The 18,753-nt window shown below is 36.9% G+C and overlaps 2 protein-coding genes across 2 annotated transcripts in view; one reads left to right on the top strand and one right to left on the bottom strand.

The window, feature by feature from the left end:
* The window catches only part of Col10a1 (collagen type X alpha 1 chain), a 34,668-nt gene extending 31,394 nt beyond the window's left edge, over positions 1-3,274 (bottom strand). Inside the window, exon 1 of the mRNA XM_013148983.2 lies at positions 2,897-3,274. Within this exon, the coding sequence (XP_013004437.2) occupies positions 2,897-2,989 (93 nt within the window). The 5' untranslated portion in view covers positions 2,990-3,274. The remainder of the gene's footprint in view (positions 1-2,896) is intronic.
* Positions 1-18,753, top strand: part of Nt5dc1 (5'-nucleotidase domain containing 1) — a 112,686-nt gene that overhangs the window by 47,244 nt on the left and 46,689 nt on the right. The gene's annotated exons all lie outside the window — the stretch shown is intronic.

Genomic DNA, 18,753 nt, shown 5'->3' with positions numbered 1-18,753 from the left:
GTGTCCTAACATCTCTAAGCCACTCTAAATTTCTTGGATAAACTGAGAAAGATAATCTTTCTTATATGCACTTTATAGTAATGGTTTTTTAATTATTGCCATTCACCAAACACAAATGCCTCTTCTGCAATTCAGTGACCATTTTCCACAAACCTAAAGACCACTATGAATCATCACTTGTCTAAACCTTTATTCTGAAAATTAGTAATATAAATCTAACTTAAGTTTGAACATGTCCTTTTAAAACTGTTTACTCTATTTAAAATTACTTTGAATAGTTGAAAAATCACAAATGCATTTACTGTAACTGCTCTCCATATCAGTGAAATGGCATATGAATGAAGTTACTCACCACAATATAGGTCCTGAAAGCAAAAGATCAAAAGCAATGCACATAGCCATCCAGAAGACACTATGAATAATTACCATGTGTTCACACCCAAAGAAATAAAACCAAAAAAAGCTATATACATCGTATGCTATCTTTTGTATAAGTGGGATGGGGTGTGGGTTAAGTATTCACAGAAATACTGAAAAAACATGGGAAACTGGACAATAAGTATCTAAAAATACTGAATCTGGGAATGATTTAAGTGCAGTAATAGCCTTCGTCTTCTTCAGGGAAATGTAATAGTGACCAGTCTGCTTTCCCTGTTCCAGTGTACTTTCCCAGTTACGCAGTTTCTTAAAAGTCTCAAAGTTACATTGAAGTCAGTCATACATATTTACATGGAAGAATAACATCAATACCATCCTGTTTCCTGTCATTCTTTATCGGAAATAGGGAAATAAGTAAAATAGTTTCTGTTTGATTCTCTTGTTTTAGACTCATCATTTTCTATAGCCTTTTTCTTCTGTCCTTGTTCCTCTGTTTGCCAAAATTGATGAGCTTTAGTATTTTAACTTATAGGTCTCCTTTAATTTTACAGGTTTCACTAAGGTTTTATTGTTTTGCTTTGTTTTTTAATGTTGTTCTGTGTAGGTGCAGTGGGATTGCTTTAACTTACTGCAGTCTACCAAGGAATTACAGTTCTTCCCATAGTACAAAGTTGAGAGCAGTGGGTCTTAAAGAAGACGTGGACAAGATAAGGAAAGGGGAAGTTACATGTACTGCCAGCTGGGAATAGATGGAGAAGGATATGAGAAATCCTTCCTCAGTCACGGGAAATTCTGAGTTCCTTCATACAGTAAAATTCTATCATACTCTAATGTTTGCTTTTCAATTGCAGTAAATTGAAGATTGTATTTGAGAGTAGCAGAGAAGATGTCTTTGGATCTGATAGTAACTGTGTGCCCTGGGTCCTCCCCCAAGCCATCCTGGCTGCCTTTCACAGTGCAGCTCTTTCCAGGCCCCCATTTGTTCTCCCAGATTAGCCCCCAGGGCATGGAACAGCTTCTTCATGCTGGGGTTTTAGCTTCTTTTGCCTGGATGTACTCACAGCACTGCCTCACATTTACCAAATAGAGATCGAGAGAGGACATGGGGTTTGGGGCTGCAATTAACTGGATTATATGGGGGGTGGGGGCAAGACTGAGAGACAGAAGAAAACTAACCTTTGTCATTGTGTATCCCAGATTGCCCTTTACCTCCTGCCTCATATTTTCTTGATTTATTTAGACTAAAAGCTCTTTTCCCTCCCAGTATCTCTTGCGTCAATCATAGTGCTCCAGTCGTCAGTGTGACTTGTTTGGTGAAACCCTAGAAAAATAGCTTTTACGGGCTTCCACATTCATTCCGAATTTTGGTTGCTAGTATCCTGGAAGCTCAGGCAGTGGCAAAGAACTGTCAGAACTGGTTCAAAGAGTTGAAACTATGTTGAAACAGCTGACTGCCAAAAGCCAGTGTTGAAGGCTTAAGACTAAATCATTTTATAAATTCAAAAAACATTAACTTGCTCTGTTGAAGAGATTTGAGTGCAGTGGGGAATCAAGTGTATGTGAAGTTGCAGTTTTTAAAATTACTCATTTTCAGTAGACCATAACAGAAAAGAACATGAAACCACAAGGCAGAGTATCTCCCTGCCCTCCCAGGATTAAAATGTGTTGTTTAACAAAAAAAGTAACAGTTGAACTGAGTTAGCATTGTGAAGTAGGGAGAGGAGGGGAAAGACAGCAGGCACATCAATCCATAGAGGGAGGTCACTCTGTCCTGCTCACCTGGGAGGCTCATTTTGAGAGCCTTTGATCTTGAAGTTACGCATCTGTAGACCAGTGACAGAAGTACCGTTAAAAGATGAAAACCAAATCGTTAGAAAAACATTCAGAAAAACATGAAAAGCATATTTCTCAATTAAGTATTTACATGCTTCTGCTTCCAGTCTTGTCTCCCTACATCCCTTTGCCATTTTCCTTACAGGGGAAAAACAAAATCTCATGTTGAAAGCGCAAGCTCTTAAAGGAAAGCGAGGTCTCTAACCTTGGTAGCTGTGACACTGAGTTCGAGTTGGTGTACTGCAATTTCACTACGTGATAACTCCAAAATTAATGATTCTGCTTCCCTTTGGGTGTGGGGAGATGTTAACCGCAAGAGTGAGTGCAGGTGTGAGAGACTCAGAGTGAAACCTCACTGCAGACACGACACCGCACAGAACAGCTTTATTGTTAGTTCTGTGCGTCTGCGTGCATGCTTGCCTCTTCTGTTTAAATTGCTTACTTCAGCTTCTCTAGATATGCAGGAAACATCCAAAAATTATTTGCTTTAATATAACCATTGCTTAGTGAAACAAACAAGACGCAAACATAGCAGTGTTATGAGACACACAGAAAAGTATCCTCTTTCCTTTGAATACAGCTCACCTCCTCTGAGAAATTAACAGCCAGTGCCCAGTGCCCTGTTTATCATCCGTCCAGATCGCTGGTCATATAAACCGACTGTCACACATTTAGTTTCTCCTACCTGCACTTGCTGAGAGCTTGCTGTTGGCTGCTCTTTAGAAGTCACAGCCTTGTCACACTGGTGTGCTGCTGTTACACCCAGCCAGAAGTTCATAGATGTGTCGAGAATGATCCCAAGAAAGGGTAAAACCAGCCCCTACTTCCAGAGTCCTTTTGGGGTTGTTTTTGAACTTTCTACTTCTTATACAGAGCTCTGCTGAATCATATGCTGGCTACCCAGCCGTGGTCTGCCTTCTGATTCATTTCCAGGAGAGGATAAATTTCTGTTGTTTTCCAGCAGTCAGTGACTTTTCAAGACAGGGATGGGGATTCGGGAATTTCATTTATTTGATCCCATTGTGAATGCAAGAATGGAATGACTCCCTGGCACACACTTGAGTTGGGATAGTTCAGGAACAAATTTTTGAGTAGCTTTAATTGTTAAATTTAAAGGATGTATGCATTTAGAAGGGGAAATTACTTTGTATCTTCCTGTTAACCAACAAGTTCTCATGCAGTACTTGTCTTTTTATGCTGTTGCCATGGGTCAGCAACACTTTTTAAAGAGTATAATTATGTGTGACCTTCTGCGATTTTGTTGATTTTTATTCTGTATTACTCCTTTTAAAACTGACTCAGCTGTGTGTATATACTTACCAAAAGTAGAGGAACATAGCTTTATTTTCTTATAAAGAGAAAGAAGATACTTATTATTCAATCATCAGTCCTATTCCTTTTAAAATGTGCTTTTCCTAATAATTTGACAATTTACACAAATGATGATTCATTTTTTTGTCAGTTCCTTTGTTCTTTATTGTCCCCAAGTAAAAATGTAGCGCTCGTTACGGAGTGTCCTGCCTGTTGGTGACTTTTTCCACCATCGTGATTGTCTGTTGAATTTTCTTGACATTATAGCTGTCCTTATTGACTGACTTACCAAATCTGTGTGCTGTAGGGTAGCCTACATTTGTTAAATTATGCTCCCTTGTGTCCTTTTCTATAGGTTTTTGTAATAAATAGAAAACGCTCATTTAGAGAGTTGTTTTAATCTAAATCCTTGAGAAATTTCTAGTTTTCAAAAAGAGCTTCTTTTACCTTTATATGTAATAGTAACTGAAATTATGTGAAAGACAAAAATGAGTCCCTGAGGTCCATTTCACTCCAGTGGTTTCTACTTAAAGTCTTAACTGCCCTCATTTGAACATTGAAAGAAACTTCCAGTTTTAAATTGAGCTGAAAGAGCGTTTAGCCTTTCTGGTCTATCTGGATTTTGATCATGAAGTTACTTGGTTTTGGGAATCCACTGTGTGAGAAGCTATATATTAGTCATGCTTTGGGACTTAAAAGATGGTTGAGAAATGTCATTCCCCTCAAGAAGATTAGATCGGACTCAGTCTACTCTATTGTGAACACCAGTGGCCTTGGAATCATCTTTTGTCACCTTTATTACTGACAGTGATTTATGTATGTGCAACAAAGTTCATTAGATATGAAAGTGTTATACTTTGTACTTTAAAGGCATTTGTAAAATTCATTCATGTAGAAAAATGTAAGGCATTGTAAACTTAAAAACTCTTCCATGTGTCTTTGTATTTTGTAGTAGTGGCAGTTGCATCTAAAGCTTTTACATTTTACTGTCTCACCCTTTTTTTTTTTTTTTTTTTTTTTTTTTTTTAATTTTGAGACTGTCTCTCACTAAGTTAGCTGGATTCAGACTTGGGGTGTTCTTGCCCCAGCCTCCCAGGGTACTGGGATTACAGGCCTGCACCACTCTATGCGTCCTATAATTTTATTTTTAATTAACACTCATACATGGGACCTATTATGTCATTTCAGTATATATATGTGAGGTGAGACCAAAATGTAGTTAATGTTTAAATTTTGAAAATGTATTACAGTAAAAGATACATTGCCTTTAATCTTCCACAAAATACCCTGCATTGCTTCAGACACATTTATCATGCTTGCCACTTTCTGAACAGATCTAGAAGTCTCCTCCTGTGAGTATTTTACAAGGTGTGATAAAAAACAATACAGTGCCATCCACACATTAGTGTGTTCTCATCCACCTGTTTACCAGGTCTGTCACTGCAACTTCTGGCTCGTCCCCAGCATCACAATATGCACATACATCCATCCCGGCTAATGCTCAGCCCAGAGTGACTAGCCTATCTGTCTTCTCAGGTGTCTGTCATTTCTTTCTGTTGGTCATACTCAAAACCCTTTCTACTAACTATTTGGAAATACTTAGTGAGTTGTTGGCAAACATGGTCCCCATACTGTGATATAGAACATTAGAGCTGCACTGTACCCCTTTACACATTAACCATTGCCCCTCAAACCTTCTCAGGCTCTGGTAATTACTGTTTTTTCTGTTTAGTGAGATCAGCTTTCTGACTTCCACATATAATTGAGAATATATAGCAGTTGTCTTCTGTGATTTCGGTTGAAATTCAAATGTTGTACAACTTGATTGCTCTTCTTTCCTTCTTTTCTTGGGCTTCTACTTCTCATCAGTTTCTAAGTCATGTGAATTGTTTATAAACAATATTTGTCTTTAGTGGCTTGGATCACAGTGGGTTCTCTGAAATGTAAGGCTTGTGGCCATTGGAGAATAATTACTTTGAATAGCCCACAAAGTCTGAGGATGGACAAGCTTATCTAGCTCAAATGAAATATTTTAAAAATTTTAATTTGTGTTTGGTATTTGTTTTATTAAAATGTTTTTATTTTAACTTTTTTCTTGAAATAATATTTTCTCTAGAGATAGTAGTCTAGGTTAAATTTACTTTTTGCCTTCTAGTTTCTGTTGGGTATGTTGAAAAGACATTGTCAGACTAATTGTTCTTTAAAGAATAATCTGTTTTACTCAGACTGCTGATTGCATTTTGCCTTTAGTTTTTAGCCTTGTATTATCATTTACTTTGATGGATTTTTTTTTCTATATTTGAAATTTGCGGGAGTTCTCAAATGTGCAGTTAACATCATTGGTTAGTTTATGGAAATTCCTGAGCCATTATTTCTAAAGACACTACATCTGTCTCCTTTTATTGGGTCGGAGTATAGAAGTAGGGGACATTCATCTTTTTCTTTAACCTTAGAACAGTACTTGATCCATCGTATAATAAGTTCTTATCCAAGCAGTAAGTTGATACATGTAAATATGAATGACCTATTAATATAATTGTCACTATTGCTATGGTTTTGCATGCTTTAATGTTGTAAATACTTGGCTTATTTGTCCATTACTAAGTTTGTTATTAGTGCTAAGTGGTATAATGTAGTGAGATCCTGCCTATCCTTCCCATCATTTCTTCTGATGTTGACATCCTTTGGTACCCTTGTCAAAACTAAGAAACCAACATAAAATAGTCCTATTAACCTCCACACTGCACTTGGATGCCACTAGTTTTTCCACTAACGCCCTTTTTTCTGTTCCAGAAAGCCACATTACATTTAGTCACCAGATCTTATCAGTCTCTTCTGGTCTGTGACAGTTTCTCAGTTTGTTTATTTGCTTTTTCCCATGACCTTAAACAGTGCTGGAGTAAGGACGAGTGTTCTGTACAGTGTGCCTCTGCTGGGGTTTGTCCGATATTTTCCTCTGACCACACTGAGGTTATGGGTTTGGGGAGGACGTCTATAGAGCTGAGGAGTTGTGTGTGTCTCATCTGGGATACAGATGGGCAGTGTAACATCACTGGTAAAGCTAATGGTGATTTTCTGATCCACACAGTATTGACTGTTTTCTTTACAGGGTTTGTGCTGTTTCCCCTTTTTTCTGTGCTTTGCTCTGTTGCTTTGGTGTTTGTTACTATGTGAGTGCAGTGCGTAGTGATTACATTCGTCATGGAAATTTAGTAGTCGGGCATATCTCATCACTCCTCCTCACCTCCACCGGTACAAAAATCTGATTGCTGCCACTCTTCTGACACTGCAGATTAGCTTTTGAAAAGCAGCTCTTTTACATCACTCACATAATTATAGGTACCTTTATGACTTTTGCTATATATTTGGTTTTTAACCACTTCACTATGATGTGCTGGATACTGAGTTGGAGAATCACTTGCTCTTATATCTGTGTTTGATGTCTTTTGTTATATTTTGGGAAGCTCTTGGTCATTGTCTCTTCAAAAAATTTTTGGCCCCATTTTCGCCATCTCTTTTTAACTTAGACTTTTCAATTATAGATGTTAGACGTTGTGATCAATAGTATCTTCTCTTGGTGTTTTAGCTTAAATAAATTCTGTTAACTCTTCTTCCAGCTCATTGATGTGTCCTTAGTTACATCAAGTGCTCATGTGCTCACAAAAGAATCCTCATCTCTGATATTATTTTTAATTTTGAATATTTCCATAGTTCCTATTTCTCTACTAAAATTTCCCATCTACTCATTCATTTCATTCTTTTCACTAGATTCTTTAACACTTTAATGCTAGCCATTTGTAAATTTCTGCCTCATAATTCCAATATCTGGATCATGTGTAAGTCTACTCCTGTTAATTACTTTCTTGGAAAGTGAGTCGGCTGGGGTAGAGTGTTGTTTATCAGCCTTATAATTTTTTATTAAATACTAAACACAATGTGCATATTAGGTGCACTGAGGTAAAGAGTATACCTCAAATTGGGCTTGCCTCTTCTTACATTGGGCTGTTAGTGGGCAGAGTTGAAGCAGTCTAGTCAGGAGCTGAGGTGGACTTGGGTTTCTCTGCCTGTGTGTACCCTGCTCTTCAGATCCCTGTAGTGCTGGATTGCACACTTCTGATGCTTAGTGCTGCTGTGCTGGTGTTTCCTAAACATCACTCCTCCCCCTCAGCTTTCAGCTGTTCCCGCACCTCTATGCTACCAAGAGGCTCACTCCCTGCACTACAGTCCTACTGAAGACTGTGCTGCCAGCTCTCCACACTGGCTTCTTTCAGGAGTGAAGGCGGAGCGTGTTTCTGTTGTTCTAGCTTAGCCTGTCTTAGGGAGGCCATGTGCGTCTGGGTCTTAGGGAATCGGCGTCCCTGCTCGCCTTCTCTGTGTCAGCCAAAGGGAGCCTCATACCACAGCCAACATTGGGCAGCGACTTCCTGGCCCTCTGGCAGCCAAGCTTTCTGTTTAACATTGACAGAGGACGTGAGGTCCCAGCTCCTTTCTCCCAGGACATTCCTCAGCCAGCCGCACTGGGTTCTTTCAGCTGCCCTGTGTACCCTTACTACACCCTCTCCAGCTCCCTAAGCCCCACTTACTTAGCATGAAGAATCTGAAGACGCTGGAGATACTTAGCACCTTTTCCTGCAAATATCTCCTGCCCTCAGCCCTCCCTAAGTGACGATCACCTCCTTGAGGCCTGTGGGCAGGACGACTTACTCCACGAACATCAGTGGTTGTGAGCATATGGCATGTGCCTCATTAGGCCGCAGGGCCCTCTGTCCGCACACAGGCCAGGTCACCCCAGCAGCAGAGCGTGCAGCGTCAGCAATCTATGATGAGTAAGTGAGTCTTGGGTTACAGTTCGGGCACTCGTTCCCTAATAAAAGATTGGCATCACTGTCCTAGAGGAGCAAATGCTTCCAAAGTCCCTCTAGTGTCTTATCCTTGCCTGGTAGACTCCAGTGCAGCGCGAGGTCCACCATGTGAAAGTGACCTCTTCGTGTGTGATTCTTTTATGTTCCTTTGTGGTACCAGATATTCTGCAGCTTGTCTGGGCATGTGTAATACTTTTGTCAGTAGTTAAAGTCTTCCACAGCCTCCTTCAGCTAGTGCAGAAGCAGAGCGTGCCTGTTGATTGCCAGCTACTCCGTGTTCTGCCTGAAATTTCTCTTAATCAGTGAAACTCATAGTAGACTATGAGAATTTCTAGAGAACACCTCCTCAGAATTTATAGTGCAATGTAAAATTAGTTTTCTTCCTGAACCCCCAGGATGTAATCGCTGTCTAGTGAATGAACTTTGTAGAATGTCTAGTGTTTTGAGAGAGAGGAAAGGTGTCACAACATAAGCACAGTAGGCTTAATGAAGACGAGAATTTATTCTGCTTCACCCATGTTATTTTTTGCAGCATCCCTATTGTGGCCGTCTCTGTATTTTACTAATTATAAATATATAGGGAAAATGATGTATTACACTCTACTCATGCAAAAATATTGTTTTGACATTTTCTTTTTGAACTAAAATAATATATAGGAAGTATTTTTCAAAGTAGACCCTTTTAATTTCTGATAGGCATTTTATTTTTAAGCTTGAGATTAATAGAACTTTATTTTTGTTTGTCCTTGGGTATTTTCTTAAGAACTATTTATAACAAATTATATATCAGAATCCTGTAAGCTTCACATAAACATTATTGTAGTACAGCTTTAAATACCTGTGAATGAAACATTCTTGCATTGTGTAGTATGACAAGATAGTTTACCTTTTACTAACAGGTTTCCTGGAATGTTAATGAATTCTTCAAGCATTTAATTTAAAAAAAAAGTAACTGTTGGAATTATTCTAAGGATTTATTTTTTAGAAATATATATGTAATCATAGGTATAGAAAAGTGATGTGTCTTTTGGGAGAAGAATTTGGTATAACAAGGAAAGCATGCCTGTGATTTAATTCACTTTACCAAGTTAAGACACGCATTTGAGTTTATTTTGACTTAAAATAAGGAGATTTATCTCAGAGAACATGTCTTCATATTTCAGGTATGTATTGTGCAGTGCATAGATATTAACTGAAACTCTTACTAAGACTGTGACTAACACTGCTAGAACTGGGGAGCCCTGTATCTGTTTAGTGAGTGTGCCTTGGGGGTGGTAGTATTGGAAATGTGGTAGCAAATATACAATGGCTCTCATATATAGTAAGGTTTTAGAAGGATGAAATTTAAAGAAATTGAAATAGAGAATGAAAATGAGATCACTACGGATCTGGATATTTTTATCACTCATAATTCTGACATGATCTTTGGGAATAATAATGTGTAATGCTTTTATCATCACCACTGTGCTTTATGAGATACGCAGGTGTTATGCAAAAAGATAATGTTCTGACATTCAAACCACAGAAGCTTAAAATATAAGGAAGACAGTGTTGATGGCCGTCTGACTGCGTGACTAAACAGACAGCTCAAGAAAAGCCATGCACATGGTTTTTGGGAAAAGGGAGAAATTGTATGACTAACTGGGTACACTGGAAAGAACTATCTAGATTTTGGTAAAATGGAGCACTTTTTTTTTCAGAGATTGGAAGATCAGGAGTTAGAATATGAAATGCTACTTCTTTATCCTTTGACAAGGACTAGTTAAGAACTGTTTGAAACTATGCGCATCTCCTACTGTATATGTATTTTATTCATTCTGTTTAACTGGGACCTCCCTACCTGCCTTTGCCTTGCTTTCTGTAAATTTTAATCTTTCACATTTTCCCCAGAATGGAAACACCAGAATGTTTCTTGAAAATGATGTTTACTAGTAAACTCTTTGTGATTCATGTAGTTGTTATATATTTTTTAAAGACATTACATGATACATGTTTAAAAATGTGTGAAAATAGACCCAAGTATTTAAGGGAAGGCATATGCCACTGACTAATGCACTCCCCTTCCAACTGTAGCTAATCTCAGCCTACTAAGGACCACAACTGCTGGAAGGGTGGAAGCCCATGTGCCATTCACATTATTTGGGAAAATTAAGAAATCTCAGCCTTTCCTGGAAGCCTCGCTGGTTTGCTTCCATGTTCCTGTTGTCCTTTTGTTCTCTGTCAATTCATAAATAGTAATATCCCTGAATTATGTAAAATTTCTGATGTTTTCTAGGACTTCTTACCTTATGTGATAATAACAACAAAACCAATCAAGATGGCGAGAACTTTTTGTATAATATACAGATTTGTTTCAATTTATACTTGTAGTTTATTGCAAAACTTTAACCAGTTTTTTGTTTTCAGCTGTTTCAAAATATTAATAATATTTTTTAAAGTTTAATAAACAAAAATTTACATTATAGAGGGAAGTACTAGGGAAGATCATTTGCCTAAGACAGTGAGGTAATGTGCTGACCTTAGCATAATCTATTTTTGTTTTTGTTCTATATTTTTCATACTCCTTTTAAAACACCTTTTTTTTCTCCCATATAATTTTAGAAAACTTTTAAAAAGTTAAACCTAGTACAGTTACTTTATTTTGCTATTGAATACGGGGACACAAATATTTAGAAACTGTCCAGAAAACCATAACTGGTATTTGAAATCCCTGTTTATATAATATGTGAACTATTTTCAATATAAATGTTCGGTGATATCTCATAGAGTTGAGTTCGTGCGTGAAACTATGAAGATTAAGTCCGTTGTTATATGAGCTTTTTATTTTCAACAAACTTTCAATACAAATAATTAAATTTAATCTCACAGATTGTTTCTTTTCTGATTTTCTTGACTATTTATAACATTCATAACATACTTTTCAATTAACAGTGTTTGCATTCATGGGTATTGTGAACTTTAAGGAAAAACCTGGGTAGAATATATCCAGACAGGCGCCACTGAAAGATTTAGACTTTATTATTCCTATGATTAAAACTCACTGCTCTAAATATTATAAATGACTTCCACATGTTTCATTGTACAGTAGGTTCAAAATATATTCATGCATTTTTTAATGTTATAAATTTTCTTCTTAAATGTGAATGGACTATGTTGCTAAATTTAAAATATTGTACAGGCCAATACCATAGATGATAAAATAGTTGTAAAGTTAATGATGAGTCTCTTCATCTGTTTCTGTGGCATCTTTAAATTATTGTGAAGAATCCTGGCTATTTTTCTAGATAGACTTTTAAGAATGAAGCACGCACGCCTCTGTCTATCTGTCTGTCTGTTTGTCTTAAATATGCTACCATGGTACTTCTCACAGCACCCTATCCAGATGTATCTTTCACATAGAACCTAAGTGTAAGCTCAAGATCTGAGATCTTCATTGTATAGACAGTTTCGCCTACTTTTTAAAGGATGGTAAGTTGCATTTGAGACAGGTGCTTTTCAATGCCTTTAAACTTTAATTAAAGTAATTAATTCAAAAATTTATAAAAATAAAAGCTGTAGTAGTATTTAAAATACAGTCAGCTTTTTAAAAATATTGTCAGTAAACAGTCTAAGGGATTAAGTAATAATGTTCTAAAATATTTTCTGACATTCAAATCAGAGGCCTGTGAAGGAGCAGGAGAGCGTTCCGGGTGCATGGTTTTCACTGATAGGCTGTAGGTGACATCTCTGGCAGCTCTACTGGAAAAGCAGGGACGTGGGGAAAGAGGTAGACTTTTCTTGTCCTTTTGCTAGGATGAACTTAGCTCCTAGAGGTTTTTATAATAACTATGAAAACATTACCACCCTTAACAAAAATACTAGTTTACTTAATGAAACTTTTTTATCATATATATCTGGTTTTCTCTTCTTTTCATCAATCATTTCATAACTGCTGAAAGAGGAAGGACAGAGAGGAGGAGGAATGGGACTGGGTCTTAACTTACAACTTAGGTGAAAGTTAATTTGCTTGCAACTTCTCACTTTATAATCAGCTGGGAACCATAGATCCAGGACATCTTCCCTGGCGTCTTTCTTGAGTCCAGCCTTTCTTGGTGGCTGGAGAGGATGGAATTAATCTGTTGTCCTCTGTCCAAATATGGGAGTCTTGATACTGGATGGGCAAACCTTGGGCCAGTCATGAAAAGTGATTACTTCAGCCCAGTTGTTCATCATACAACAGGCAGAATTAGTGAGAGCTGGTTTGTGAAAACCAAACTACCAAGTGCTTCCAGCTTTTCTTCTCAAAATGGATTTTTCAAATACACAGCACCATGGTGCTGGCAAAAGCAGTTTTCCTGAACAACCTAAAATTTTAGCCTTTTTCTGAAAAAGTGGAGTCCTTCCCACCTAGTCATGGAACACCTTTGTTGATCTCTGAAAAAGAATGAGTATCTCAAAATGGGGGGGGGGGTGACCACAAAACTTGGATTCCTTGCCTTAGGAAAAGCTCCCTCCTGGCACATTGCTGCTTGTGTGCCCATAAATCATCTCGCTTGAAGCAACACTTGATTGAATTGATATGTGGTTCCAACTCTTCATTGTTCTTTATGGTCCTGGAGTACAAAGTCAGTGAATAATGAGAAGAACAGGATTTTACAGCCCACAGTGTTATTATTTCGTGGCCCAAAATATTACGAAAATTAAAAAATGACTAAATTAGATACGTTAATTCTGGTTTTTTGGTTTTTTTGGTTTTTTTGTTTTGTTTTGTTTTGTTTTTTTAGCATAAGGGAGATACTTACCTTGAGACAGTATTATTATAAGGACAGGGATACAAATTTATTTCAGAATAATATATAACAGGTCTTTTCCCAGTGTTTTATTCACTGTTAATGCCAGTATAAACTTCATATGATTAGTATTACATCAAAATGAAGAATTCTAAAAGTTATCACAGCTGGAAGATTTATATTCTTATTCTTATTTAGCTCACTTTGGTTTCATCATTCACTGTCTCCTTAAATATTAACGTTTTCAAAAACCTTTTTAAAAATTGACGTTAAATTGTTTAAGTCACTGTTAAGTTATCCAGGAGAATTACAGGTTTTGAATAAGCATTTAATGATGTGATGAAAAGAACCTTAAGTCATCCTCTGCGCTGAACTCTGTTGATTCTGGGTTAGATGCACTTACCTTTGAAGATTCTTTTACTCCTACTCCAACTATTTAAGGTGACCTTTTGTTCTCTTTTGGAAATGCATGGGTATATACACAAACCTTAGCAAGACCCTTGAGAGGATAAGGAAATCACTCTTATCCTGGAGCACTTGTTAGCCTTCTAACAAATGAACTAAGTTTCCTTTTGTTAGAATATTGTAGATATTTCCAGCGGTAGTGCAAGAAGTACATTGTCACAATAAAATAATTTTTAATTGCAAAGTATTGTGATTTTTATAGAACAGTATTGAATGTTTAGTAACCTGAGAAATATTTACTCCAAAGGATAAGCATTCTTTTTAAGATTTTAGGGCATATATTATTTTAATTATAAAGATACTGTGTCAGTAAGGATGTATTTTACTACATTCTTTTAAAGCAGTGAATATCTTATTGATCACCTTTGCATTATACATGTAGTCTAACTCTGAACATAGTAAAAGAATGGAAGCAATCAGCTCACTTATCTAAGAATCAAAGTTGACTGTTTTAAAAAAGTCAGAGTAGACATTTGATGCAGGAAATGTTTCTCTTGATAGGAAAATTCCAGCTTTTAAAAAAAGTGAAAATGGAGTGATGGCCTAACACATCACAGTTTATAACCCCCACTAAACAGTGGACGTCGCCAGTGATTACCAGTGGCTGTTAAAAGGACCATGCAAGATTGATACAGAACTTACTAAGATCTTACTCAGTGGTGAAGGCTGATCACATCTGGATCTGCTGATAAGGCTTTCCACAAAAAAGAAACAAGGAAGCCTTCTGCGCCTCACAATTTGTTGCAATCGGAAAAACATCATCTGTGCAGACTTCTTCCAAAATGTCACACGCAGACCAGAGCAAACCTCTCTAGTTAATAGCAAATCTAAGAACTAGAGTACCCAGTCGTTTGGCACTGTAAAATTTCAATAAACTTCACTGTAAAATTTCAATAAACGGAATCCAGAATGAGAGAATGATTTAATCAGTGAATAAATGACATGAAAAAAGCATTAAGAGAAACTTTAAGGAAAACTTAAATAACATATCAGCTAAGTCCAAGTCCTATTGTATCTTGAGAAGCCAGTGGTAAAATAAACCATTTAGCGGACATGGTAACATTTTTAACACTAACTAGTTTATGATTGTATTAAACATTATCGTTGTATTTTCAGGGTTGCTTTTTTTGTTTGTTTGTTTTAGCATACCATTCTTGAGAAATTTCTTCTCATTTTGAGTGCAACTAAACTCGGAGTCCAGTTTGTGACTTAAGGTTCAGTCCCAGTATTGCTGTATGTTTGCTTTTTATTTTTGGTTTCTAATCTTGACATTTCATTCTGATCTTCTGTGGTTGCCATGTCTTGTTTCTAAGTATTTGTGCAAGTATTTGAGTTCCTTTTTGCACTGAAGAGGCGTACCGAGTGGACGTACGAGCAAATGGCTGTTGAGTGACTCCAAACTGTGCTAGTGAAACTTGCTTCTCTGTGGTTGAGGACAAAATACAGTTCAAAAGTTTAAACCATTTATGTAGACTGTTTTCTCCCTTTTAAAAAGTCTCTTGCTTGTCAAGTGAGGGTAAATATTTGTAGTTGGCTATAGTAAAATGTTTTCAGGATGAAGAAAATGATTTTAATAGACCTGCATCTTTAATAGGAAAAAGATACAAAAACCCATTCATACACAGAAGGTAGGAAAAATGAAGTAGTGGTAAACAGTAGTTAAGTGCAGAATACTTACCATCATCATCTCTCCAACAGAAGTACATAATTCTTTTACTGTATTGAAAACTAATGCAGTAGCTATGTTTTTACTATTTAATATTGTTAAACTGACTTCCATGAGCAGTAGAATTTTATGTTGTTTAATAATTTTCAGGTCGTGGCAGAATAATTATGTAATGGAGAGTGCCTGGGCGTGGCTTAAATATAGAGAAATTATTTTTTTCTTCTGACTCAACCTCAGGGTTCTTTGCCTCTGTAACGTTGCTGTAGCAGTGTGTCCCAGAGGGGTAGTAGGTATTAAATGATATGTGATACATAAAGATCCTGGCACACAGTAGGTAATCAGTATATGTTCATTTTCTTCTCTTTCTGATGCCAATTTTTTATTTTTTATTTTTATTTATTTAAACAAAGAAAGAAAAAACAAAATAGAAAAAAAGGTAGGGTAATACAGAATTCAAAAAAATGAACACTAAGAAATCACTAGTTGATATGTTATATATTGTCATCTTAGAAACGGTTGTTCGAGTTGCAAAATCAAAGCATAAAAAGTGGACAGACACACAAACACGGGTAGTGTAAACCATTCGGTTCAATGATTCAACAAAAATTTAGTCATATGATCATCTGCCTTACACACTTAGACATACAGTTATATTCTTTAGAGCACTTTCCTTCCCTTTCATTTTTACAAAATCTATTATACATTTTGGATCTTATTACACCTTCATTTTTTTATCATGTTTTACACTAGAGAGACAATGTGATATTTACAAATATGATCATTTATTTCACTTATGAGGACAGTCTCAAGTTGCCTCCATGTACTTATAAATGCCTCAAGATCATCATTTTTATAGCTGAGTAATATTCCATCTTTTTCATCCACTCTGCGGTTGATGGTCATTTTGGTTGTTTCCAAGATTTAGCTATTACAAATTGTGCTGCTATGAGGGTGCACATATATCCCTGTGACATGACCTTTTCAGTTTTTCTGGGAAAATACCCAGGAGGGGAATAGCTGGATTGAATGGAACTTCCATGTGTTGAGGAATCTCCTCACTTATTTCCACAGTGGTTGCACCAGTCTGCATTCCTCCCACCATCAGTGGAGCAGTGTTCCTTTTTCCTGGCAGCCTCACAACATTTGTTAACATTTGATTCCTTGATGGCAGCCATTCTTTCCGGAGTAAGATGAAATCTCAGTGTTGTTGTAATTTGCATTTCTCAAATGACCAGTGATGGTGAACATTTCTTCATGTATTTATTTGCCATTTGTATATCTTCATCTGAGAACCGTGTGTTCATATGAAAGCTTTTACTCTAAAATCAGGAACAAGACAAAGATGTCTACTATCACCACTCCTATTCAGTATTGTTCTGGAAATATGAGCCAGAGCAATTAGACAAGAGAAAGAAATAAAAGGAAAAGAAGAAGTTAAATTATCACCATTTTCAACTGACATGATACTCTACATAGAAGACCTGAAAAACTCCATTAAAAGACTACTAAAGGTAATAAACAAATTCAGCACCGTAGCTGGATACAAAGTCAGTACTCAGAAATCAATAGCATTCCTGTACACAGACAAAAAACTCACTGAGAGAGAAATTATGAAAATATCACCTTTCACAATAGCATCTAAAAAGATGAAATACTTAGGAATCAACCTAACGGAGAATGTAAAAGATCTATATGCTGAAAATTATACTACTCTAAAAAATGAGATTGAAGAGGATATTATAAAATGGAAGGATATTCTTTGCTCTTGGCTGGGAAGAATTAACATTGTGATAATGGCCATACTCCAAAACTCATATACAGACTTAATGCAATCCCAATTAAAATACCGTTAACATACCTTCAGATCTAGAGAAAACATTCCTAAATTCATTTGGAAATAGAAGAAACCTAGAATAGCACGGGCAGTTCTGGGCAACAAAGGCAAGGCAAGAGGCATCTCAATTCCTGACTTGAAACTATACTACGAAACCACAATGATAAAATCAGCATAGTACTGACAAAGAAATAGATTTGAGGATCAATGGAACAGATTAGAAGATACAACTACAAAGACACTCAGCCACCTGATATTTGACAAAAGGGCTAAACATGTTCACTGGAAGAAGGATACATGGTATCCTTTTAATACATGGTAATGGAAAAATTGCTTTCCACATGCCAAAGACTAAAACTAGACCCATATGTATCACCATGCACTAAACTAAAGTCAAAGTGGATCAAGGATCTAAATATTAAGACAGAAACTCTAAATCTACTGGAAAAAGGTAGATAGAAATCTTGGAGACACAGAGGTAGACAGAGAATTCATGAACAAAATGGAAGGCACATGGGAAATGCTTTAAAGAATCAACAACTGGGATCTCATTACTAAAAAGTTTTTGTACTTCAAAAGAAATCACCAACAGCGTGAAAAGAAAACCCACAGAATGGGAAAGAATTTTAGCCAGAAGTCCCTCAGACAAAGGACTTATATGCAGAACATATAAAGAATTGAAAAACATCAAGCCCCCCAAATTAAAAGGCCCTCTCTAGTGATACATTTTTCAGCAGAGGAATGTCAGTATTTCCTGAACCCAAGCAGTATTTTTTATCTGCCTTTTTCTTTCTTGTTTTGTATTAAGAATTGAACTCAGGAATTGAACCCAGGCAGATGCTGTGCCACTGAGCTGTATCCCCAGGCTCTTTTATTATGATAGGAAATTCTTTTTCCTTGGAAAGTGAGATTATTGTAACATGCTGAAAAGAATTAATTTCTGATGTCTCTTGCTTGAAAGGAGAGAAATTATTTTTTTAACAGACCTGGAAATAGAAGGCAGATGTGAGCAGTTACCTGATGGGGGATAAGAGGTACGGAGGAGAGTAGATAGCTTAGAGGAGTCCATGGTGTTGGTATCTAGAGAAAAGAACACACACATACACACACAAACACACACATCACATTAATTAGTCTTTTACAGAATTGACAAGAGGAATAAAAATGGGCAGTGCTGATAGTAAATGCAAAATATAAAAAGAACTCTACTTTTCTAACAACTCTGCTGTATTGGGTCTTGAGTAAAATCAAGCAGGAAAGGCTTTAGACCTTCAAAGCTGCCAAGAATGCAGTGGTCTCTGGATTCCTGACAACTGAACTGCTAGAATCATGCGGTGTGTAAAATGGCTTGAACGAGTCATTCCCCTGAGGGACGAGTGACAGGTCTGCTAGATTTCAGCAATCCAAGATGGTGCCAGAGGTGTGTGACAGGCTTTCGGAGGTGGGGATTCTGTGCAGTACGTTTGCATGGACTTCCTACATAGTTACAAAGACCAGCACAGGAAAACTTGGGATTCCTGGCCCAAAGGCGCTCGAGAAATTCTCTAACACCAGCTCCTTGTTTTAACTGAGGAAACTGAGGCTCAGAGTCCAAATTGAGTTGCCCCAAGTTGCAGATAGTTGTGCAACCTGGAA

Source organism: Cavia porcellus, unplaced genomic scaffold (assembly GCF_034190915.1).
Source record: "Cavia porcellus strain 051 isolate PalLab524CR breed Dunkin Hartley unplaced genomic scaffold, mCavPor4.1 scaffold_7, whole genome shotgun sequence".
Taxonomy (NCBI): domain Eukaryota; kingdom Metazoa; phylum Chordata; class Mammalia; order Rodentia; family Caviidae; genus Cavia; species Cavia porcellus.
This window is presented reverse-complemented; position numbering and strand designations above follow the sequence as displayed.